We start from the raw sequence: 24,981 nt of genomic DNA on the forward strand, positions 1-24,981 counted from the left end.
AACCACGTCACCAAGTGACAGGTGTTACTATTCCCATTTTACAGATGAGAAAACCGAGGCACAGAGGAATCAACTAACAAGCTTGTATGGCTAGGAAATGGCTGTGTTCTAAGACAGCCTTCTTACTTTTTGTCCAGTGCTCTATTATACCTTCTAGCTTGCCATTCATAATTTTCAGAAGGTAGAATGTGTGTGAGAGAGGGAGTGGCTGGAGGACAGGAAAGGAAACCCCCGAGGGGTCAGCAGGAAGCTGGTCATGATTTTGCTCCTTTCCCTAGGTGGGCTCTTACAATTTAGGTCTGATTGATGGCTAGCGACCCCACAGGTGTGGGACTTGCCCAGGTGTATGGGCTGAGCCTGATGTCTACACATATGAACTAGCAAGCAGTGACACCACAGGAAAGGATCCAATGATCTCAGTCAACTCCCTGCATGTTTTACAAACTGAAGGCAAGACCCTTGACCAGCAAAAAGACTACAATGCTCTCTGTTACAGTATTTGCTTTATTAGGTAATCTGGAACTGAACCCACAAGATTGCTGAGGTATGCCTATAATGAATTCATTCTACCTGTTGTCACAATTTGAGGGCTTCGATTTTTCACCTGGACTAAACGGTTTGATTCGTCTTCCGGCCTTGCCTGTGGCCCCACCTCCCCTGCTGCCAGAGTAATCTAAAGTGCAAGCACTGCCATGTACTCTCCTGATTACTTTTTCAGGGGCTCCCCAAATATTTCTAGAGGATCAAGTCCAAACTCCTTGACTTGACTTTTACGTGCTGGCCCTTGGGATATCTGCCATGACTTCACCCTTCAATGCTCACCCTTCAGACACAGAACCACAGTATTTCTCTGAACGTGTCTTTTTGCATCGTTTCCCTCTTTAAGTTTGCAAATGTTATTGGTTGGTGCAAAAGTAATTGCGGTTTAAAAGGTTGGGGGAGAAATGACAAAAACCGCAATTAGTGTTGAACCAACCCTTTGCTTAGAACCTTCCCCCATCACTACCTGGTAAACGACCATTTAAAAACTTTTTAATGCATATCCTAGGTGAAACCTTTCTTGACACCTTCCAGTTCACCACTCCTTCCTCTGTGCTATGACAGTGAACTTCTATAATTTTGCTTATTATATGTAATAAAATGAGTTATTTACATGCCCCCTCTCCTAAAAGGCCACGAATTTCCTAAGGGCAGGGTCCAGTTCTTACGCAACTCTTACTCAAGAAATATTTACTGAATGCCTAGCACACTCAGGTCCTGCAGCTGGCGTAGTGATTTAGAACATTTACAGACTTGGGAGACAGATCTGAGTTCAAATCTTGAGCAAATTACTTAATTTCAGTCTCAATTCTCTCATCTATAAGAATGGGGAAAAGAACGGCAGACACTCCATTGTCTGACATGATTAAGAATTGTTAGTTGATCAATTAACAGAAAACGTGAGGTAAGGTTGGAAATCATAAAAAGAAGCCTCTATGTCTTAAAATTTTTATTTCCACCTCAACCACATACACATATAAATTCATTCACCCATCTCTTGGCCCAGGCCCCGGTCTTTCCTTTGAATATGGGTCTCTTGTCTGGAGTCTTCTATCACTTTTTTGCATAAACCAAACCTGTAATGTCTTTTCTACAAATTTCAGGCTTGATTTCTTTAACATGGAGTAAGGATTTAAAAACCATCTGTGAAGCCAATGGGGTACAGAATCCTTCCACATTTTTGTGATTTGTCCCCCCTCAATCTTTTATAAAGTTGTTTTGCCTGGACCTAAATTGATAACATTTTTTGAAAAGCAATTTGCCTCTATTGTCTTTCTAGAGAATGCATCCTACTTTTTTTTTTAATCAACACTTCTTTCTTTGGCACTCATATTTCATTGGTTTGCATACTATTCAATGAATTTATATACTCGTAGTAGCCAGTACTGTTGGCACAAATAGGTTGGAAAATAAACAGAACAGAGAGGGCTCATGTGAGCATCGCTTCTCTGGATGGAGCTGAGCCCCCCAGGCCTACTGGAGCAGTATACAAGCGCCCAGCAGGAAGTGTATTCATCAAGTCATTTTATTGTTTTTTGATACTTGGACATCTAAAGCCTTGCTGATCCTGGAGACTGCCCCTCCCAGCCAGTTCCTAGAGAAAGGAAAGGATTCGCCTGTGAGCACGCCTTTCATGTGCAAACCAACCAATCAAGAGCCCTTACTCCCTCCCACTCCTCCATTGGGCTCACACGCTTGCTGGGGACCCCTGTCCCCTGCTCTCATCACCCCAGGGACAGGCACCAGACAACCCCTACGCTCCAGAGCCAGCTGAAACGATCCAAACTAGTCCATCCGGAGTCTGCTTACCCGGTTCCTTCCTGTGAAGACCGCAATAAGGGCTGCGGCTGGCCTGCCTCTCTCTGGCCCCCTTGGCCTCCTGACAGCCTCTGGTGCTGCCCCGTGCAGCCCTCCCTGGCATGGCATGGCGTGCCCCCTCCTCTCAGGATCTGTGAGTACAACAACCTACCTTTTCAGTGGCAGTCATCTCCTGATCTGCTGGTGGCCCTGCCATCCCTAAATAATACTAAAACCTGTGTTTTAAACCAGTGTGGCCCACGCATTGGTCTGCGGGTTGCAGGAAATGGAGTGGCTGTTATTTGGAAGCCCCAGTTCCGTGGAGAACAGGCAAGAGAGCTTCTCCTGTAACCACCTCGGGGAGACTTGAGGCACCTCCCCCAGTGCATGACACGCCATCAGAACCCCCGTGTTACCTACTGTCACAATTAGGCACTGGGGCCACAGCGGTGAATGGTCCCTGTCCTCACATCACGCGCAGACCTCCAGAGCATCGGTCAGGGCAGCGCCACCTAGCAGAGAGGGACAGAGAAGCCTCCTGGGACCTAGAGCGGAGGCATGAGTTAAGCAGATGACGGGGAAACAAGCAGTATATGCCGAGCCTGAGGGCAAGTGAGAGGCAGGTTCCCTGAGCGTAGCACAATGCCTAGGCACGCAGTGGGTGTGCAAGCAAGTTTTGTTTTGTTTTTCATTTCAGCTGAGGCAGGAAGAGGTTCAATAGCAGGTCGGGGACTGCAAAAGCCCAGCTCTGACTGTGTCAGCCTCCTGGCGTGAGCAGGACCCTCCGGGTTCGCTGACAACATGCGCTTTCCAACAGCAGAGCGCTAACTCACTGATAAACCGCCAGTGCCTTCACCGAGACTGGGGCGGTGCCAACCCCTGGGCAGGGTTAGTAATCAGGGCACAGACCTCACAATGTGAGGTGGTCCCTGCCCAGGACACAAACGGACCAGGACACAGGAGAGAACATGGCAGCGGGTGACGGGGGGAGGCCAGCCACGGCTGAGCGGCTGCTGCAGGGGCCAGCAGGGAGTCGGGGTGCCCTGCCCTCCCTTCTGTCCAGGTCCCTGAACTCGGGGGCCTGGGCCAGCACCTTTTGAACTAGTTTGGCTCCAGACTGGGCTATGAGTCAGAAAAACCACACTGTTCAGTCACAATACGGTCACAGAACTTTGGTGTTTGTTTCCTCATCCGCAGAGAGGAACAACGTCTAACTTCTCTTTCCTGACAGGAGACCTGAAGGTCATGAGAATTTATCGAAACACCCAGAGACCTTCCATGAGGTCTGGCCCTCACTTTTCCACTTGGTGGGAATCTCAATATTGATCCTGTTAAATCCATTTCTTTCTTTTATCTTTAGTGAAAATCTACAATGCTTTCCTAGGACTCGTGAGATCAGAAGGTGCTAAAGCTGCAACAGGAATTCAGCCACAATCCCTCATGCAGGGGAGATGAAAGGGTAATACCCATATCAAGTTCCTCACACAACTCCAATTTAAATTAAACTTCCTTTAATGAAATAAAAAACAAATGGTGCATTGCATAATATTTGTGGTCACAGTATAAAACAATACAATTAGTTCATATAACATTGGATATGGACAAAAATACACGAGACCCTTTCTTTGTCTACATAAAAGTCGGCAGATCCTTATGTGCCACGCTTAAAAAAAAAAAAAAAGTCAACTTTTTTCTCCTAGTGATCTGCACACAATATTTATCACTGAGAATTTGGTCAAACAGTGGAGGAGAACGTACCCAAACCCCAGTTCCCTTCTTCCTCTGCTGTCATCGGTGAAGCTAACAAAAAAGTGTTTCTGAAAGGAGCAAGTTGTGTAGTATTGCTTATTATTATTCCTGCCCAAAAGGCTCAGTCTTTGGCTCACAGATATCAGTGACAAAATCATGGCTGCAGACAGCCTGCAAAGCAAGAAGCAAGAGCAACCAGGGATAACAGATAAGGGTCTGGGTAGGAGGGGCCTTCACCAGGACCTTAGGGAACGCCATGTGGACTGGAGGGGAGGAAAGACACCAATAAATAAATTTCTAAATTAAGATGGAAATCCAGTTGGCGAGTCAGAGTTCCACTGTCCCATGAAAAATCTGAAGAGTGGTCAAAAAGTCAGAGTTTGCATTTTTTCTTTTTCTTTTTTTTTTAAAGTGGAAAGTGTATGTAAACATTATAAAGTAAACAATTTAAAAGTAATGTTGAGGCTCCTACCTGAACATAGCGTAGGCTCTTTCTGGGGAGACTTTTAGGATTAGGAGAAAACCCAAACATTTTATAAAGTTTCTTTTTGTTAAGAAGTGCAATTTCATCCGTGTGAATCATGGCTAGCTCCTTCTTCCGTCCAGCCCGGTGCTTCTGGCAGGAAGCTCTTCCAAAACGCACTCTGGGAGGCCTCCATTTGGTACAACCAGAGTGCATCTCACACTTCTAAATGGACACGCATTCCAGGCAAACTGACGTCCCCGGGAGGAATGGGGGGCCTTGGCACAAAACCCTGGAAATTCTCCCCTCTTTGAACTAGCCCCAGAGGGCTTGCAGTTGGGCCAGCCCCATGGCCAGGGGGTGGGGTTGGGGTCAATGCCTTAGCAACCCCAGTCCTGAACAGCAACAGCAATTTGAAAGGAAAAGGTACAGTGTGTGAGCACACGTCACCTTCACTCCTACCGAGCATCTGGTGTGCCCCATCCATGGTTTCACAGACACCTGGGGCCACCTGGTCACGCCCCAAGCTAAGTGCCCTTTCCTCCTGCCAAGAAGGGTCTACCCACACTGCAACAATCCTAAATCTTCCTTTAGTGAGTGTGATAACTGCCAGGGCTCGAGGGCACCGGCTGCTACTAACATAGCACCTGTTGACAGGTGTGCTCGAATTCCAGTTTGTACAATCAATCACCTGGGACCACCGCCTCTGAAACAGCACAGTTAGGAAACGACAAATAGAAAATACCCAAGTCTAGCGCGCTCGAGGCCTCCTCCTCTTCCTCTAGTCACTCACACTCTGAGGAACACACCTGCCCTCCCCCCAACCCCGCATCTTCCCACCACAGACACCAGGCTTGGGATGCGTCTGTGCTGCCACCATTAGCGCAGAATCATGTCTGTCACATGAGTGGTCGCCTCTGTGGGCAAAACAAAAAAGAAAAAACCGAGCAGAAATCTGCCTCCTGGGGGTGAATCAGCGATAAGTGCAGAACGAATCGTGGGCAGGAAGATGGTGAGCCGGGAGGGGTACGGCTGGTCTGGCCCATTGTGACAAAGAGCCGCACATGAATGGCCATCGTTTTGTATTATTTTATTGCTCAAAACAAACGCATCTTTTTTTTCCCCCTTCAGATCTGTCAGGGCCGGGACAGCAACACAGAGGGGTGCAACGTGGGACATGAGTCACTCGCGAGCAAGCCTCAGAAAACCCCACCGGGATGCTTCCAGAAGGCCAGCGCTGTGCCGGGCGAGACACTTCAGGATCCCTTTGTCCCACTCCTGGTGTGAGCACTCGGGCAAAACGGACTGCTCTCTGATCTACTCTGTAGGCTGCTCACAGGGTAATAAATGGTCGGGTTTCCTTCTGTGCCTGAGAGGAAAGCAAACGTACCACAAAAGTATACCCTTTCTCACTAACCCGCTGCACGGGGAGCTTACAACGATCCGAAGGACTGAAAAGGTCAGAGAAAATGCCTGGATCTTCTAGGCAATTTCTGATTCCGTGAAGTCAGTCAGTCTGGCAAGCTGCAATTCCCCTTCACGTTACGGGGATCAGGCAGCCTGTGAAGGACGTGGGGTACCTGTGGGTCCCCCTGGCAGCCCCGTGGTGGCCAAGGCCTTTGCCTCCTGCGAAGGGCAGGAGAGGGGAACGGAGGCGGCTTCTTCCGCCTGACATGCCCCTGGCACCACTGATCGTCCCGGCATGAACTGCCGAAACCTACTTCCCCGATCTGCCTTCTGTGCTCCACGGGGTCCCCTCGGGGCACAGTGGCCTCAGCACTAACGGGGTGTCTGCTCCCTCCCTTGTGCCCAACCCCCTCTTCCTCGCAGACCCTCTCACTGCCCTGGACAGAGGTGGCTGTGTATTTTTCTTCATATTCATTCTTAAGGCTAAGGTGGCAAGATAAGGTGCTCGGTGGAGAGCCAAATTCTAGATTCCAGGGCCGCCATTTCAGCACTCGCACATAAAGCAAAGGACTGGAAAGGGGGCAGAGAAGCACGAACTAAAAATACGCATTTGGGCTCAAGAAGAAGTTACATACTGCAAGTTTAGATTTCAAATGTCGTCTCAACCCCTGAAAATAGGGGTGGGGCAGGGTTGTAAAAGCCACAAGTGAGCCTTCGGCACAGGGCTGCGTCCTCGTCTCTGAGCCGGAGGAGAGGGGAGCACCCAGCAGCGCCCTGCACACCTGCCTCCTGCCCCGGAGCCGGCTCGCCGGCAGGCAGTTACCGTCTCGCCCAAGACAAAGAACTCCGAAAGCCATCACCCCTTCCTCACCGCAACCCCTCGAAACAAAAGATACAAACACACACAAGTCAGACATCTATAAACCAGAAGGAGAAAAAAATTAGGCAGAGGTTAACCATTAAAAAAGCCGCCGTGGGGAAAACACACGCTCGATGGGTTCTCAGAAAAGTGCCGTGGGAAGGAAAGCCGTGTGCTGGTAAACATGTCCGCGCTCAGAACTTGACATGCAGAAGAGAGCGCCAAGTCCCACCTGAGATTAGAGAGGACGGGGTTTTTTCGTGGAACACACTTCGCTTTAACGTATCACTGTCCTCTTCTCGCCCAAACCGCTCCTGGAACGTCCCCCTGTCACTGCCCATCCCGGGCACCGGTCTAGTCCATCTCCATGGACATGAGCCGGCGGCGCTCGCGCCTCGTCTCCCGGACCTCCTTCTTACAACACCAGTGGGAGCTGCAGTACCCGATGAGGCAGGACAGGAGCCCGACGACAGTGGACAGGCCGACGCCGATCAGCAGCGGGTACTTGAAGGCATTTAGCACTGGTGGGGTTGGGGGGTGGGGGGTGGAGAGAGCAAAGGGAAGCCGGGTTAGTGATGCCAGGGAGGTGGCCTCAGGGAAGCCCACCGCCTCCCCTCCCTGCCCGGGCGAGGTCTCCCCCAAAGCGCAGATCTCATTCATCGTGCACCCACCACCGCGCTTGAGACAGGAGCAGCTCAGCCCTCTCTGTCCAAAAAAATGAGCAAATGTCTCCCCACCCAGTTCTAGGATGCGGGTGGACAGGGGGGAGAGAATTTTATCCGATGGCTTTGAATGTCAATTTGCTTTTTAGGGTTTTGGCAAGAGACTGGCTTTTAAAAGTCAGTATAAGGGCACCACACATTCCACAACAGATGTCTCCTTTAAAAAAACCGTATGCAAATCAATTCTATGCATCAACTAACTGAAGTGTACTAGGGGAGCTATTTTAAGTAACACTATAGTAAATGATCTAGCAAAGTGAATAATCAGGCTCTCACTTGTTTGGTAAGTCTGGGTCTTCACAGGGAGTCACTTCAAGCAAGGGACTTCTACAATGTGAATACTGAGTGTCAGGGATGCACTGTTTAGATCCCACACCCCAAATCCCAAGTCACCCCCTTGCAGAAGGACCATCACTCCTTGGGAGGTGCCTGAGATTTAATATGGCTGAATTTTCCAGGAGTGACTCCCATTTCAAGAAGCAAAACCAACATTTGGGCGAGAGTGGCGGGGACCCATTCACAGCCTCGTCTGGAGACCTGAACCAGCTCTCTCGACTATTCTCTGCCTCTGCCTGGCGGAATCCGTGCCAAGCCTAAGACACAGCACAGTGGGTTTGTACAGAAAGCATCAAACCTCTTCCCACTAAGTCTTAAAAATCATGTCCCAGTGGTGCCTCCAGCACATGACACCAAAGCCGGGAAAACAGCAAGGGCTGCTTGTGCTCAGATGTCCGATCCAGGCTCCAGCCAGGTCTAGAGAGAAAGCGGGCTGTGCTGGCAGTGTGGCACGTTCCTCACATGGGGGCACCCTGGATCCTGTCTGCTACAGCACAGCACAGACAGAAGACATTCCCCAAGCCCCGAGAGGATTCTTTGTGTGTGTGTCATTCTTACCATCCATCTTCACAGTTATAAACATGGGCTTGGAGTAGATCTCTGCCTCCTTCTGCCAGGAACCTGTTGCTGACTTCACCCAGGGGATCACGGAGCAGTAGTAATTGCCAAAGTCCTGGTCCTCAGAGCCATGCACTTGCAGCAAGAACTCCAGCACGCTCACACGCTCCAGGCTGAGGTTGCTCTTCCAGTCCCTTTGGGCCGTGGTCACAATCCCCTTCCGGTCCAGGGAAGACAGGAGGACGGGGGCCTTGTCTAGACCGAAGGAGTGCACCGCAAACCAGGACACATCGAAGGCCATGTCATCTGTGGGTTACCAAACCAAAACCCTGGGGTCAGTGCCATGGGCAGGAATTCCACGGACGGCTCACACACATGTCACCCGACTATGGGCCAGCACTGCTCTACTTGCCTGGGCGGCACCAAATACATTGTTCGAGGTCACACAGCCAGGAGCTAGCAGAGCGGGAGGCTTAACCCATGGAGTCCAGCTCCGGAGCCCACCCTCTTAACCATGCCACTGCTCCCACCCAGCCTAAGGAGCACAGGAGGAAGTGTCAGACCCCAACTAACCTCCTAGGGAGGACGCAGGATGTAAAACTCCCTGTCTCCCAAAAAAAGCGGGGTCCTTGGACATGACATGAAAAGTCCTAAGGAGCAAACGGTACGTCAAGTGACTCGTACAAAATGTAGAGTTGTAAACAGTTTAGATTTCAGTGTTCGCTGAGGTCCCCTCCCCACCCCACAGAAGTGCTTAAGTTCAGAACAAGAGGAAAAAAATGTCAAGCTGAGAAAATTGAACACAGTTTAACAGTCCCAGAGAGTAACGCTGCTGAGTCGTAAAGTACTCTGCAAAATTAAGGTTCTAACAGCCTCAAATAAATTAATATGGGCATAAGAGAGAGGAGACTTTGGCACAAGTGGTAATTCTCAAAGAATGTGAAAACAGAGTGTACATCATGAGCTCCTGACCCCTTCTTTTAACTGTTACTGGCTGATATTAGCTGTGTCAGGTCTGAGATTCATACAGCAGGCAAGAGAGGACTGTAAAGCCACAGTTTTATCTTCAATTCGCTTGACAAGGCTTTCTACGCAAATGTTAAATGACACCATTTTTGTTAAACACAGTAATGCTTACTCATTTAGTAAAACTAGACTGTTAATAACCTCAAAAAGCACATCATAAGGTAGCTAAATAGCATTTGGATGCTTGCAAGTATTTCTACAAAATTATCCAAATGACAATTCCTTTTCAACTTGACTCTAAAAATATCAAAGGCCATTGCGAATCTCAGCTCTACCTACAGGGTGACAGCTCTCTCCTCTGACGCTCAAAATACCTTCCTTTTCGTCGTATTGACCCAGTGTGGCACTTGGGCATAAAATTGGATTGTTTCCAGTGTATAGGTCATGTTTTGCCAGGAAGACCAACTCCCTGCGGGGCAGAGGGAGTGCTGTCAACATCGTCACACCCTCCTGGTGCCTGAGCAGAACAGGCACCCAAAAATCACTGTCGTGTACAAAAACTCTAGCTCAGGGCCGCTGTCACTGAGGTCACAGCAGGTGCTTCCAAAAGCAAAAGGTCACACCATACCCTCGTTAGTTGTACCCAGGCTCTAACCCCAGTCCTTACAGTGTGGTGGCCAGGCTACAGGGCCAGGCTACCCAGACTTGACTCCCAACACCAGCACTTGTTAGCTGTGTGACCTGGGGGAGTCCCTTAAATTCACTGTGACTTCGTTTCCTCATCTGTAAGATGAAAATAACGACACCACCATAGTTAAGTTAGTTATCTTTCTAGAATGCTTAGAACAGCACCCGGACCATAGTCAGTGCTCAATAAAAGATGGTTGCCACAGACAACATCCTCATCTCCACAGCTGAACACACAACTCTCTACAAATATTGGGTTGTCGGAAAAGTCATGACGCATGTTTGCGACAGATGGCGCTAGTTCATTTTCGGAAGTACTAGTCATTCATACCAATGTTATTGCTATGTCATTTGACAGCTGACAGTTCTAGCTTCATTCTTAAAAAAAATTGAGCGATTTGGTTGAGTTTTGGAGATTTTACAACAAGTGGAAGATGGAAGACCAAACTGTGCATTTTTGCCATATTTTACTGTTTTACTTCCATAAAGGGAAGAACACGCGTCAAGCTTGTGAAAAGTTGCATAAAGTTTACGGTGACAAGGCTCTACAAGAACGTCAACGATTCATGAAATTCTGTGCTGGTGATTTGATCTCAACGACGCTCCTTGGTCAGGGAGGCCCACCGAGGTTGATGACGACAAAATAAAGGCATTGATCGAGTCAAACCCACGTTACACAACACGAGAGATGGCAGAAACATTAACCATCCATCATTCAAGCGATCACGATCACCTGAAGAATCTGGGATACATAAGCAAGCTTGATATCCGCCTGAACTCAAAGAAGTTCATTTGACGGCGTGTATAAACATCTACAATATACTCACTAAATGTGAGGAAAACGATCCTTTTTTGAAGCGACTGATAACTGGTGATGAGAAGTAAACTGGTTACAACAATGTGTTACACAAACAGTCTTGGTCCTGACGTGATGATTTGCCTCAAATGACATTGAAAGCTGACATTCATCAGAGGAAGGTTATGCTCTCAGTGTGGTGGGATTTTAAAGGTGTCGTTTTTTTCGAGCTCCTACCAAGGAACCAATCAATTCGAATGTGTACTGTTGGCAATTGGACAGTTTGAACGAATCCATCATCCAGAAATGTCCAGAGCTTGTTAATGGTAATGGAGTTGTGTTCCATCACGACAACGCGAGACCATACAGAAGTTTGATCACCCGTCAAAAATTACTGGAGCTTGGATGGGATGTGTTGCCACACCCACCATACTCCCCTGGCCTTGCGCCGTCAGACTTGCACTTGTTTCGCTCTCTTCAAAACTCCTTGCGTGGTATAACGTTCAATTCAGATGAGGCTGTAAATCAGCACCTTGTTCAGTTTTTCACAACTAAAGACAGGTCCTTCTACAAACGAGGAATTATGAAGCTCACTGAAAGATGGCAAAAGGTTATCGAACAAAACGGGTAATATATCATTTATTGATCTTTGTTCTTTATATAAATAAATGACCTTTGAAAAACAGACAAAATACGTCATGACTTTTCCAACAACCCAGTAGGTGCTGCTAACAGGAGGGGGCTCTTGGTGCCCCATCCTGACCTGCTGGTGTGCTGAGCCCCCAGCCGCTGTGTGCTCTCACACCTGGCTGTGCTCCAGAGGACTGGCCTTAGCTGACAGAAGCCACCTCCTGGAAGTGAAGAAATACCCTTATTCTCCAGTCATGCAGACTATGGACAATGACTGGGGGGGATAAAAGCCCAGTCCCTCACGTCAAGGAGGTCATATTCTGTGGTACGACCCGTGCCCCAGAGCTCCCCGTGGGGAGGTAGGCTTGTTTCGAATTCACCTTTGCCTGGCTTCTTTCTCTGCTCTATCTCGATTCCCCTGCTCCCTCAAGGTTTTCCAGAGAGCACATCTTCAATTAATCACTCACACACTTGTCTCAGGCTTTGCTTCCAGAGAACCTGACCCAAGATGGCGCCTGGAAAGGCCACCCTCTGCCCCGTCCCTCCGCCCACCTTGGCATAGGAGCACCTTGGCACTTGGCCCACTGACACAACACGTCCTTTCCAAAAGAGAATTCCATCACAGCCCATAGGATGCGTGAGGAAAAACTAAACCACAAATTGTGTTTAATTATTCAGAATCTTCCACCCACACAGTCCAACAGTGCAAAGTTCTGGAGAAGTGTGACCTGCGAGATTCAGGGCTACCTGCAGCTTTGGCAATTACTCTGGAGGGGAAGACTTTTTATATCAAGGGCACAATTGGTGACCCATTAATTTACTGCGAAAGAGCATTTAAATGATTTATTTTTTGTATATCCCATAAATGAACTTCAAGGGTAAAAATGGTATTATATGATACCAACTTTTAAAAAGATTTCCCTCCCTTTCCCTGGCAGTCTTTGTCTACTTTTACCTTCGTTTTCACTTCCGGATCCTACTTTGCATTCTCAATCCTCTGCACCTCAGGCATAGTCGTCACGGGCCACGTAGTGACGTTGTGGTCAACGACAAACCACATTTATGAAGGCGGTCACATAAGATTATAATGGAGCTGAAAACTCCTACTGCCTGGTGATGACGTGGTGAGTGCATTCCTCTCGTGTCTGTGGCGAGGCTGGTGTAAACAAGCCGACTGTGCTGCTAGTCATATAAAAGTATAGCACCGACAATTCCTGTACCACCTAGGTTTGTGTAAGTGCCCTCTGCCAGCGGATTTCAAACCAGCTTGAATCAGCCCTGGAAGTGGCCCACTGATCATCTTGACAACTCAGATTAAATGTCTGCAGGTGTTTCCAAAATCATCTAACTGACAGATTCATCCATTCAACAGTATTTATTAAACGTCTTCAGAGAACGAAGTCCTGAGCTGAGCAGTTTGGGGATAAACAGACAATCCAATCCCTGACCTCCATGTCAGTGTAACATAGTGGGATGACGCAAGACACACTTACAAAACGCCACATGGGGAGGGAGAAAGGGTGGAGGGACGCACCTGGGTCCAATGTTGCTCCTTCGACAGTGATGATACAAAACAATTTGATCAGATCTCCCCGGATGACGGATGGCGTGTCCGAATACACGGAGGCGTTAAATACAGGACCTAGAAGAAAGTGATGCCGCCTCATTAGCGTCTTTCACACTTCTGTTTCAATTCCATCCTTGATGCTCTAACAGACAGCTATCTAAATGGGCCTCCGTTTCCTTGGAATTGGGCTAGAAACTCACAAAATGGGTGTGCCAAGGTTGCTGTTTTTCTACTGAGAGAGACTCAAGCCTAGGCACATCCCAATGAGCTTCACTGGAAGATTACAACCAAAACAGAACTCTTCCGAAAGAATTCCTTTGCTTACGGCTTTTCGTTTCACCTCTTCTCTGATGACAGCCATAGTTTCATTTGCGGGCCATCCCCACCTCCCACTCAGGTACAGCCTGGGTTGTTTCTGGTTCTGTGTGGTTTATTTCCATCCAGGCCAGATGGCTTGGAGATCAGAAGGATTAGGGCTGAGTCAGGGACACCGGGTCTTGGTGGAGCGGCAGCCGCATTGTGCTGCACGCTGGGGACAGGGGCCCTGAGAGCGGTGGAAATCCAGTAAGGGGACAGACATGCCAACAGTGATGACATTTCCACCAACTGTCATGGGACCACTACAGGCACAGCTCCGATCTGCTGGGGACACTGAGGTGACACGGATACTCCTTTTAAAAACTACCCAGACAGGATTTGTCTGGCACATCTTTCCAAGGACACTCTCTTGATATCCAGTTCACTTTTAAAAAAGACTGCTTTTCCTTCTTCCAAAGCAAGAGACGTTTCTGCCCAAACCATGCTAACTCCCTCCCTCAGAGTACCATCTCTCACTGCAGGCAGTGCCCCCTCTAAGCTTCTGAGTTGTAAGGTAATAAGCCCACATATGAGCAACAAAATATGAAGTGTAAAGGCTGAACACAGTAAGAGAATTACCTGTGGCTCCTGCCCCCTTCTTAGGCAGAGAGAGGGGCCAGTTAGTGCATTTGTTTTTTTAACCCCTTTATGGCTCACTTGTAGGTGACAGAGTGACATGGCTCTAAGCCAACCGGATCCTAAAGAGCCCAACATTTACTGTATTTCCCCATGTATAAGATGCTCCCATATATAAGACACACCTTAATTTTGGGGCCTGAAATTTGAAAAATAATGTGTTACATAAAGTTATTGAACTCAAGTTTTATTCATCATAAAATTCATACAACTCCTCATCACTGTCAAAACTCCCAACCATTAGCTTGTCCTCCTCTGTGTCTGATGACGAATCACTGTCTTCATATATTGCCTCTCATGGCCTTCTTCGGCCGTGGCATTTTCAGTAGTTTCTTCTTCCCATAGCCAGTCTCGGATTGTTTTCTCAGTTGGAGGAGGACCAAACTTACGTTCAGCAGCACGATTTCCATTCACTTTTGCAAACTGGATCACTTTTAACTTGAATTCAGCACTGTACGAAAATCTTTTCTGAGCCATTTCTGGGCAGAACGTGGCAAAACGTAACCTACCATAATATACAGGTAACAAGTGCGAAACAATGAGCGCAAAGACAACAAGCACGAAAAAGTGGAAAATGCAAGAAAAAAAAATCTACAACCACTGTATAAGACGCGCCCAGTTTTTAGACCCCAAATTTTTTGGAAAAGGGTGCGTCTTATACATGGGGAAATACAGTATCTTATCTCCATTCCTAATATCTAGGAACAGGCAAATCTAAAGAAGTTTCCAGAATACCAACGCTAGGGGTTTTCTTTGGGTTTCCTGGGAAGCAAAGATAGATGGCCCTGAACACTGATTCTGAAACTCATTCAAAGCTAAGAATACAAGTGGTACCACACCTTTTAAATCAGATTACCAGAAAGAAAAAAAGTACTTTTTATTTTTTTTAGCTGAGCCATCCTGCCACCTGTTGGCAGCTCAGCTCGGGCCGGGAGCTCACACTCTTCAGCGAGCTCTTCGCCAACTGAGCCACTCGGCTGGCCCAAAAAAGTACTTTTGAAAAAAAATAAAAACATCTAAAAGAAATGACCATGAGAAAGGGAGTACAAGGTCGTATAACCCAATGAGACAAAGAATTGCAAAGGCTGTATTTTCATTTCAGCATCAGTAGTAAGATGAACTCATCAGATTGCTTTCCTAACACCAAGCACATGAGGAATCTGTGTTTTGCTGGGAGGAAGGAAAGGGGCACTGGTAGAATACGGAACATAGAGAGGTCAGGCTGCCCTGGGCGGGTTCTGCTGAGAGTTCCGATTAGCTAGAGAGCAGCAGGTGGGGTCTTAACTCTAGGGGATCAAGCACATAAAGGACAGCACCTGGAAATGGGGAAAGGGATGAAAGCAAAGAGGACAAGGTAACTTTAGCTACTGCTGGACGTCATGCCCTTCAGTTCACTCGGCTCTCAGTCATGGTCCCCTCATGTTCTTACCGCCCTGGGTTTGCTCTGCTTATAGCAGGGAGGTGGCAAAGGATTCATCCAGGTGCTCCAAGCTGGCTTTGTGGTAACGACTGCGGGGACAACTTCATGCCAGATATGGCCATCTGTATAGGTTGGGAGCGCCCATGGTCAGCAATGGGGCCACCTTTTTTTTTCCTCTGACTAGAAATTTCATGGTAATAAAATAGAGCTACACTAAGGGGTTTTCTTAAAGTGTCCAGGCCCCTTCTGAGAGAATATAAAATGGTAAACCATAAAGAGATTCTCATAATGGATTTAGGTTTTATTTACTTAATTTAAACCAGCAAACAGAGACTTAGGTAATTTGGACAAATTTCACTTTCTTTCCTTTATATTTCCAAAGAAAACCTCAAATGCCTTCTGGGTCACAAGGTATAGTTCTCATTTCCCCCAGTGGCTGTGGCTGTGGGAACGAGAGCATTTGCGCTACGGCTCACCATGCAAACAAGGACCAGGGGAAGGCTTTCACTGTGAACTGCTCACAGCGTGGATTTCCGTCTAACGAAACCAACCACTCACTGTTAATGGGGGTCATTATCCCAGGCCGAGAAATATTTTTCTCATGGTCCATTTCTGTGGTCATGCTGTTTTGGTGAGGGGATCTGTCTGGTTAACTTCAGAGGTGACAGACTACGGCACAGAGAATTTAAGTGAACAACCAGAGTCACTAGATGTCCCCAGATTCCTAGTCTGCAGAGAGTACACGGAACACTTGGCTTTGAAATACATACACTGACACAAGCCATGTTCCAACCCCAGCCCCTAAACAAAGGCTGCTAACAGCAGTATTTGTGGGAAAGTGAAAACTACAGACCACCTGCATGTCCATCAATAGGGTGACGGGTAACCAATTCTAGTATGTATAGTCATTTAAGTTGATATTTACCCGGAATATGTTGAAACCTGGAAAATGCTTATCTTATAACGTTAAAGGGGGCAGGCGGGGGGAGCAGGTCATAAAATTGTATGCACAGCCTGACCTCAAAGTCATAAAGACAACATACAAGAGAAAAATTCTAAGAGAAACACCACGAGTGAACAGGTTATATAGGTGATTCTCTTGTCCTTCTTTCTATTTCACTATATTTTTCACATTTTCTCTATTAAGGAGAACACCTTTATTATTATTCTTTTAAAAGACCCAAACCTTTAACATCATCACATTTAGACCATATTTTCCCCTTGATGGTGAAAGTCGTGATTCATTAGAGCCCGTTGGGAAACACAGTCCTCACACCAAGAGCCAAGTGCCCCAGGACCAGGGCACAGAGACACCGGGCAGGGCCTCGCTGGTAGATGTGCCTGACAGCGAGCTGCTGCTTGCTAGGAAGTGATGGCTCTTCGGTATCAAGTCAGTATTTGCTGGGAGCTATTCAGGGCTCTGGCATTTGCTGGTTGCTGGATTTGATGGCAGCTTCTCTTAAACTGTGAACTGGCCATGACAACTCCAGGGATTAAATAACATAAAAGCCTTAGACAGTCTATTCAACCTGGAAGCTAAGGTAGCTTTTTCTGTCATGCTGAGACTTAAAGAATTGAGAAATCAATTCAATCTCCATTCCTCACTTAGAAATACAAAAGATTTTATGTCTCCCCACTTCCTCATAACAGTTTTAAAGAAACAACAAATAAGAAATGTAAAACAACATGGAATCAACTCCTACAGACAGTAAAATGGATATTTAAAAGAGAAAAAAAACATCACCATTTAAATCTTAACAGATACAGAAAAAACATTTGAAAACACCCAATACCTCTTCATGATAAAAGCACTCAACAAACTAGGAATGAAAAGACACTTCCTCAACTCGATAAATGGCCTCTATGGAAAACCCACCACTACCACAACACTTAATGTGAATGACCAAACACGTTCCCCCTAAGATCAGGAACAAGTGCTACTGCTATTCAACATTGTCCCAGGGGTTCTAGCCAAGAAAATTAGGCAAGAAAAAGAAATAGAAGGTATTCAGTTTGAAAAGGAAGAAGTAAAACTATCTTTATTTGCACATGACATAATCTTGTATTTTAAAAATTCTAAGGAATCAACCAAAGAACTATCGTGTTTCCCCGAAAATAAGACCGGGTCTTTTATTAGTTTTTGCTCCAAAAGATGCATTTCATTCATTTATTCATGTATAAAAATCTACATTTATTCAAATAGTCATGTCTGGCTGACGATCTTAACTGGGGCTTATTTTGGGGTAGGGCTTATATTACAAGCACTCTGAAAATCATGCTAGGGCTTATTTTCCGATTAGGTCTTATTTTCAGGAAAACACGGTATTAGAACTAATAAATTCAGGTAGGTTGCAGGGTACAAAATCAATACACAGAAATCAGTTGTGTTTCTATGCACTTGCAATGAACAAACGGAAAAGGAAATTAAGAAAGCAACTGCATTTATAATAGCATTAAAAAGAATAAAATATTTAGGATAAATTTAATGAAAGAACTTAGAGAACTGTACACTGAAAACTACAAAACACCACTGACAAAACTTAAAGACCCAAATAAATGAAAAGACATCCCATGTTCATAGATTGGAAGACAATGCTGTTAAATGGCAATACTCTCCAAATTGATCTACAGATTCAACACAATCCCTATCAAAATTCCAGCTGTCTTTTTTACCGAAATTTATGGGTTGAACCTAAAATTCATATGGAAATGCAAGGGGCCCAGAATAATTAAAACAATCTTGAAAAAGAACAAAGTTGGAAGGCTCAAACTTCTTAATCTCAAAACTTACTACAAAGCTACAGTAATCAAACAATGTGGTACTGGTATAAGAACAGACATATAGATCAATGAGATAGAACCCCGAGTCCAGAAATAAACCCTTACCTTTACGGTTAAATAACTTTTGACAAGTGTGCCAAGACAAGTCAATGAGGAAAAGAACAGACTTTTCACCAAATGATGATAGGACAGCTGGGTATTCACATGCAAAAGAATACAACTGAATCCCTTTCTCATACCACACACAAAAATTAACTCAAAATAGATCATAGCCCAAAATATAAGAGATAAAACTATAAAACTCTTGGAAGCAAACCTAAGCATAAATCTTTACAACCTTAGGTTAAGCAATGGTTTCTTAGATATGATACCAAAGACACAAGCAACAAAAAGAAAAAATAAATTAGACTTCATCAAAGTTAAAAAGTTGGGTGCTTCAAAGAACATCATTAAGAAAGTAAAACGGGGCTAGCCGAGTGGCTCAGTCGGTTAAGAGTTAGCTTAACAGCACGAGCTCTGAGCAACAGGGCAACCAGTTTGATTTCCACATGGGCCAGTGACACTGCACCTGAGCTGAGCTGCCACTGAGCTGCCAACGGGTGGCAGGATGGTTCAGTGGTGAGAGCACGTGCTCCTAACAACAAGACTGCTACGCCCGCCCGCAACTAAGACTGAACTCGGCACCTTGAGCTGAGCTGCTGCCCAGATGGCTCAGTGGATAGTGTGCTCTTAACAAGGCTGCTGGTTCGACTCCCGCATGAGATGGTGGCTATGCCCACCCGCAACTAAGACTGAACTCGGCACCTTGAGCTGAGCCGCCACCAGGATGGCTCAGTGGATAGAACATGAGCTCTTAACAACAAGGCTGCTGGTTTGACTCCCGCATGGGATGGTGGCTACGTCCACCCACAACTAAGGTTGAACACAGCCCTTGAGCTTAGAGGCCACGAGCTGCTGATGGGAAGCCAGATGGCGACTGGCGACCTCCACAACACAGATTGAAGAACAACAACTTGGCTGGTCCCCCTCCCCAATACCTCAACACTGTTCCCCTTCCCCAACTTCCCAATTTTAAAAAAAGAAGATTAAAAAAAAAAAAGTAAAAAGACTACCCACAGAGTTGAAGATGTTTTCAAATTATATATCTGTTAAGAAAGTTGCATCCAGGGGCCGGCCGAGTGGCGCGGTGGTTAAGAGCTGGCTTGGGATGCCAGAGGACCCCGGTTCGGATCCCTCATATGAGGGCCAGTGACACTGCCCTCTACAGCTAAGATGATGAACAACAGCTCAACCTGGAGCTGGGCTGCCGTCAGTCACCGGCAACGGCGTAGGCTGCAGCCCCTGTGGCAGTGGGTTGCCATGGGCTACCGTGTGTAGCCAGCAGCCAGCATGAGCGGCCAGCAGCCACCGTNCAGTGGGTTGCCATGGGCTACCGTGTGTAGCCAGCAGCCAGCATGAGCGGCCAGCAGCCACCGTGAGCGACCGTCCAGAAGCCAGCGACTGATCTGCCTCACCCAGGAAGAGTGCAATAATGGTGCCAACTTGGGCCAGTGAAGCAATGGCCTCCACAACTAGACTGAAGAACAAAAGGACAGCAACTTGTCTGTTCCCCTTCCCCCAATTCCCCAATAAAAATCTTAAAAAAAAAACAGTTGCATCCAAACTCTATGAAAAATTCTACTAGTCAGTGATAAAAAAATGACTCAATTTAAAAATGGGCAAATGACTTGAATAGATATTTCTCCAGAGAAGATATATATACGCCCAACAACTACATTAAAAGATGTTCAACATTAGCAGTAATTAGGGAAATGCAAGAAAACCACAATGAAATACTATTGGGTTGTTGGAAAAGTCATGACACATTTTTGCAATGAAAAACAGAAAAAAATACGTCATGACTTTTCCAACAACCCAATACTTCACACCACTAGGTTGGCTACAATAAAAAAGATGGAGAGTAACAGGGTTAGTGAGAATGTGGAGAAATTAGAATTCTCATACATGGCTGGTGGGAATGTAAAATGATGTAGCTGCTTTGGAAAATAGTTTGGCAATTCCTCAAGGAGTTAAACAAAGTCACCATATGACCCAGCATCACTCCTAGGCGAGAAATGAAAACTTATGTCCACACAAAACTTGTATACTAATGTTTATGTCAGCATTATTCATAACAGCCAAAAGATGAAAACAGCCTAAATGCCAATCAATGGATGAATGGATAAACAAAATGTGATATATCCATACAATGGAATATTATTCAGTCATAAAAAGGAATGAAGTACTGCTGCGTGCTATAACATGGATGGACCTTGAAAACATTATGGTTTATGCAAGAAGCCAATCACAAAATTCCACATACAATATGATTCAATTCATGGATAGAAAGTAGATTAGTGGTTGCCAGGGGCTGGAGGTGGGGGAATGGGGGTGACTACTAATAGGTACATAGTTTCTTTTTAGAGTGATTAATAAATTCTGGAATTATACAGTGGGGATGGTTCAACTCTATAAACATACTAAAAACCACTGACTATTACACTTTGCATGGATGAATTTTATAGTATGTTAACTATATCTCAAAAGAGCCTTTATTAAAAACCAAACAAGCAGATATACAATAAAAGAGAACTGCTTTTGCTGCTCCTTCCAAATCTAAAGAGTTAAGTCAATATCTCTTTATTAAGCTAAAGGTTAAAATTAAAAGATGTCTGAAGATTATTTCACTAAATACTATTAAAGGTTATAATTATACAAAATAGTATTAAATAAAAAACAAACTTTATTAAGGTCTCATTTACCTTAATATAAATGGTAATAATTTAATTCAACAAATACCTTGCATTCATTATGCTAATTCAATTAATACCTGAATTTTTACAGATGAGTATGAATGTATGCATTCGGGAATTTCTAACTGGAATCCAGGGCAGATTTAGTGAAAACACTCAGTTTTAAACTCACAAATGATGATCCTTTACCTTGATATTCTAAATAAGATTGGGGCTCAATGACTTTTAAATTGTCTACCTGCTGAAACACACAAACACCCCCCCACACACACACACACACAAAATTTGTCAGAAAAGCTTAATGAATTACACCAATGAATAAGAATATTTCTATTTGAGAATATGTATCTATGTCATTAAAAAAAAGTGTACCTTTCCACCTTATAGCATAAGAACATTTTACTTCTCAAAGATAAAATCGATTCGGAATCAACATAAAAATGCCCTTGTTTTAATTAACCTTCCCATAGATGAACAGCCCTAGTAACTACTCATAACAATCAGGCTGGCAGATAAATTCATTCATCCCACTGCACCTCTGGCCACTCGACTGATGGGAAATCTCTTTCCAGTCCAAAAGCAAGGTCAGGCATAAGGTTGGGATACTCAGCCCCTGTATAGAAATACTGCTTTGATCAACAGATATAGCCCATGACCTTCAATCCTCGGGACCTGTAAGAGTGATGGCAACAGGGCTGGATATGATTGGGGTCTTCGGTCTGAATCTTCCACTTTTGGAAAGTTATTTAACCTCTCTGAAAGCTCAGTTCCATCCCCTCTTTATTCATACTCCATCATGTTCCCTAAAGACTCTGAAATAGATATTTACCTATTTAAAAAAATAAAGGTCAGGGCCAGCCGAGTGGCTCAGTTGGTTAGAATATGAGCTCTGAGCAACAGGGTTGCTGGTTCGATTCCCACATGGGCCAGTGGGAATCCAAGCTGCGCTGAGCTGGTGAGAGCACGTGCTCTTAACAAAGGTTGCCAGTTCAACTCCTGCACGGGATGCACCCCTCACAACTAAGATTGAACATGGCACCTTGAGCTGAGCAGCCGCGAACTGCCGACGGGTGGCCGGATGGCTCAGTGTGCAACAAGGTTGCCAGTTCAACTCCCGCATGGGATGATGGACTATGCCACCCCCGCCGCCACCCCCATCCCCCAACTAAATTGAAAGCAGTGACTGGACCTGGAGCTAAGCTGCACTCTCCACAACTAAGATTGAAGGACAACAACTTGACTTGGAGCAGATGGGTCCTGGGAAAACACAATGTTCCCTTCCCAAATTCCCCAACAAAAATCTTAAAAAAAAAAAAATATATATATATATATGTATATGTATCAAAACAAGGGTAGTATATTCCCACAAAAATTTGTATGGAAACGTTCATAGCAGCATTATTTCACAATAGTAAAAAAACTGGAATCAGTCAATGGCCACAAGCTGACAAATGGATACACAAAATGTGGTGTGTCCACAATGGAATATTACTCAGCCCTAGAAAGGAATAAAGTGCCGACACATGCTTGTATACAACATGGATGACCCGTGGAAACATTATGCTTAAGTGAAAGAAGCCAGACACAAAGACCACATAGTAAATTCTGCGTGTGTGAAATGTCCAGAATAGGCAAGTTTATAGAGAGTGGTGGCTGGGGGATAGGAGGTTGCCAGAGGTCGGGGGGTAGAATTAAAGGCTGGCAGCTAAGCGGTGTGGGGTTGCTCTAGGGTGTAACGTTTCACAATTGATTGTGGCGATGGTTATATAACTTTGTGAATATACTGAAAGCCACTGGGTTATACACTTTAAATGGGTAAATTGCATGGCATACGAATCATCTCAACAAACCTGTTTTAAAAAAATGAAGACATTGGATCTAAAGAACCCTAGGATCCCTTCTAGCTGAATCTATGATCCCACAGTGTCCCCTGCTCACCTGAGGTTTGGAAGTCTATCTCAATAGGATTGGAGAGGCTGGTTGCTGCTTCTCGCCACAGGCTGCCCCTGACAGGAGACCAAGCTGTCACCATGCAACGGTACAGCCCTGCATCCGACACCTGAGTCTGGTACATTCGATAGCGGAACTCATCCTCCTGCACTTTCTCTAACACAACACCATCCACCCGTGAGGCATCTGTCCAGTTCTCCAGCTTCACCACAGAATCCTGGTCCAGGGAGATGATGTACTTGGTTTCGTTGGGACTGGAGAGGTCCCCGACAGGCTTCTCAGCCGTGATGAGAACAGAGTACCGCGGTGACTTAATATTCTTGGAAGACACTTTGCAAGTCATCTCAAATGTATTTCCTGCAGCAAAGAAAGGCTTTGGCTGCCTCGCCTTCACCACAAGCACGGAATCTGCAATGAGAAAACAGGTGATTTCCAACACATCTGTTAAAATGGACACGTCTCTGCAAGTGCGAGGTCAAGAAAATAGGCATTTATTTGCAAATGGCACAACTGGAAACTCAACCGAACATCACCCTGGAGGAAGCAGAGCAGTCTGAGGTGACTGAATGGGTGTGAGGGAAAAGGGAATTGATGGGTGCAAATTTGGTTTTAAGGATTTTCAGGTCCTTGAGAAGGTTCACCCAGGGCGAGAATTTGGGAAGCTCCTGGTGCGTCCCGGATGTGAGGGGGAGCTCACTCTTGGTGAACTGGGCAAAACCGGCTCCAGGTGATGTTGTTTACCTCTCCTCTCCTCCCCCCGAGGTTCTGCTCAGTTCAGGGGAAGTACTCTTAGCTTAACCAGCCTGCTTGGAAGAGCAGAGCAAGCCAGAAATGGGTTCTCTCTGTTTAATCCCATGATGGTACCATCACAGAACAGATTTTTACTGAAGTGTTGGGAGCACACACTTGTAGATCTAGTCATTTCCACAGAGGTGTTGTTTTAACATTTTGAGCAAATGTCCACGTCTACACTAACTTTAGGCTTAAGTGTGTTACTCCCTGCTTGTCTGTCAAAAAAATAATCCCCAAGTGTATACATATTAGGAGTCACCACTATTGGAATATAGCTCAATGCCAGACACTTGGAAGGTACTTCAATATTTGCTGAATGGATGAATAAATGAATGAAAAACATTCTTTTTATTTTCCAATGGGATGATTAGGTCTACAATCTGTCTAGTTATAAAATGAAATTTTTTGGGAATAGTTGTTCTACCATGGTTCATCAGCAGAATATGTATGTTACAGTGTCTCTCCAAAATCACTGATTCCTGGGGTTCCACTGAGGCACCCATTCTTGATTCTATGAGTTTGGCCACCCATTCATTAATGAAACTAGTACTAATTGAAAGCCTCCCACATTCTAGGCACTGGGAATGTCACAACAAAACATACAGAAATCCTTTCCTTTATATGCTAGTGGAGAAAGATGAATAAAGAAGTAAAATATGCGGATTGGTTAGTGGGCGATAAATGTTTAAGAGAAAATAAATCAGGGAAAGAAGAAAAAAGGTATGGACTTCAGGGGGGCAGGTCCCAATTTTAGTGGCCAGAGATGGCCTCACTGGATGGACATCATCTGAAATAAGGACCCGAGCACCTGTGTTAAATCCTGCTGAGTCAAGTAAGACAACTAATGATTGAATTGAATTTTGCAATAAGTTGATCACTAGCAATCTTACTATCATGAGCAGCGGGGGCAGAAGTGATTAGAGGAGGTACGAGAGGGCATGGGAGGAGAGAAACTGGAGACCTCAAGCAGAAATAAATCAAATACTTAGGCTATACAGTACTGCCCTCCTTATCCAAACAGATACATTCCAAGACTCCCAGTGGATGCCTGAAACTGCAGATAGTATCGAACCCTAGGTACACTGTTTTTTTTTCTATACATTCATACCTATGATGATAAAGTTAAATTTGTAAGTTATGCAATTTTACAGATAGAAGATTTGTTCTTACCCTAGA

At 45.5% G+C, this 24,981-nt stretch overlaps 1 protein-coding gene across 1 annotated transcript in view; it reads right to left on the bottom strand.

Annotated features, from left to right (window-relative positions):
- Positions 1–3,831: 3,831 nt before the first annotated feature.
- The window catches only part of PTGFRN (prostaglandin F2 receptor inhibitor), an 83,467-nt gene continuing 62,317 nt past the window's right edge, over positions 3,832–24,981 (bottom strand). Inside the window, exons 6-9 of the mRNA XM_019661453.1 lie at positions 23,002–23,421; positions 13,045–13,152; positions 8,432–8,737; positions 3,832–7,336 (exon numbers count right to left, since the gene is read on the bottom strand). Coding sequence (XP_019516998.1) covers positions 7,170–7,336; positions 8,432–8,737; positions 13,045–13,152; positions 23,002–23,421 — 1,001 coding nt within the window. The 3' untranslated portion in view covers positions 3,832–7,169. The remainder of the gene's footprint in view (positions 7,337–8,431; positions 8,738–13,044; positions 13,153–23,001; positions 23,422–24,981) is intronic.

The sequence above is a fragment of the Hipposideros armiger genome, unplaced genomic scaffold, assembly GCF_001890085.2.
Source record: "Hipposideros armiger isolate ML-2016 unplaced genomic scaffold, ASM189008v1 scaffold_349, whole genome shotgun sequence".
Lineage (NCBI taxonomy): Eukaryota > Metazoa > Chordata > Mammalia > Chiroptera > Hipposideridae > Hipposideros > Hipposideros armiger.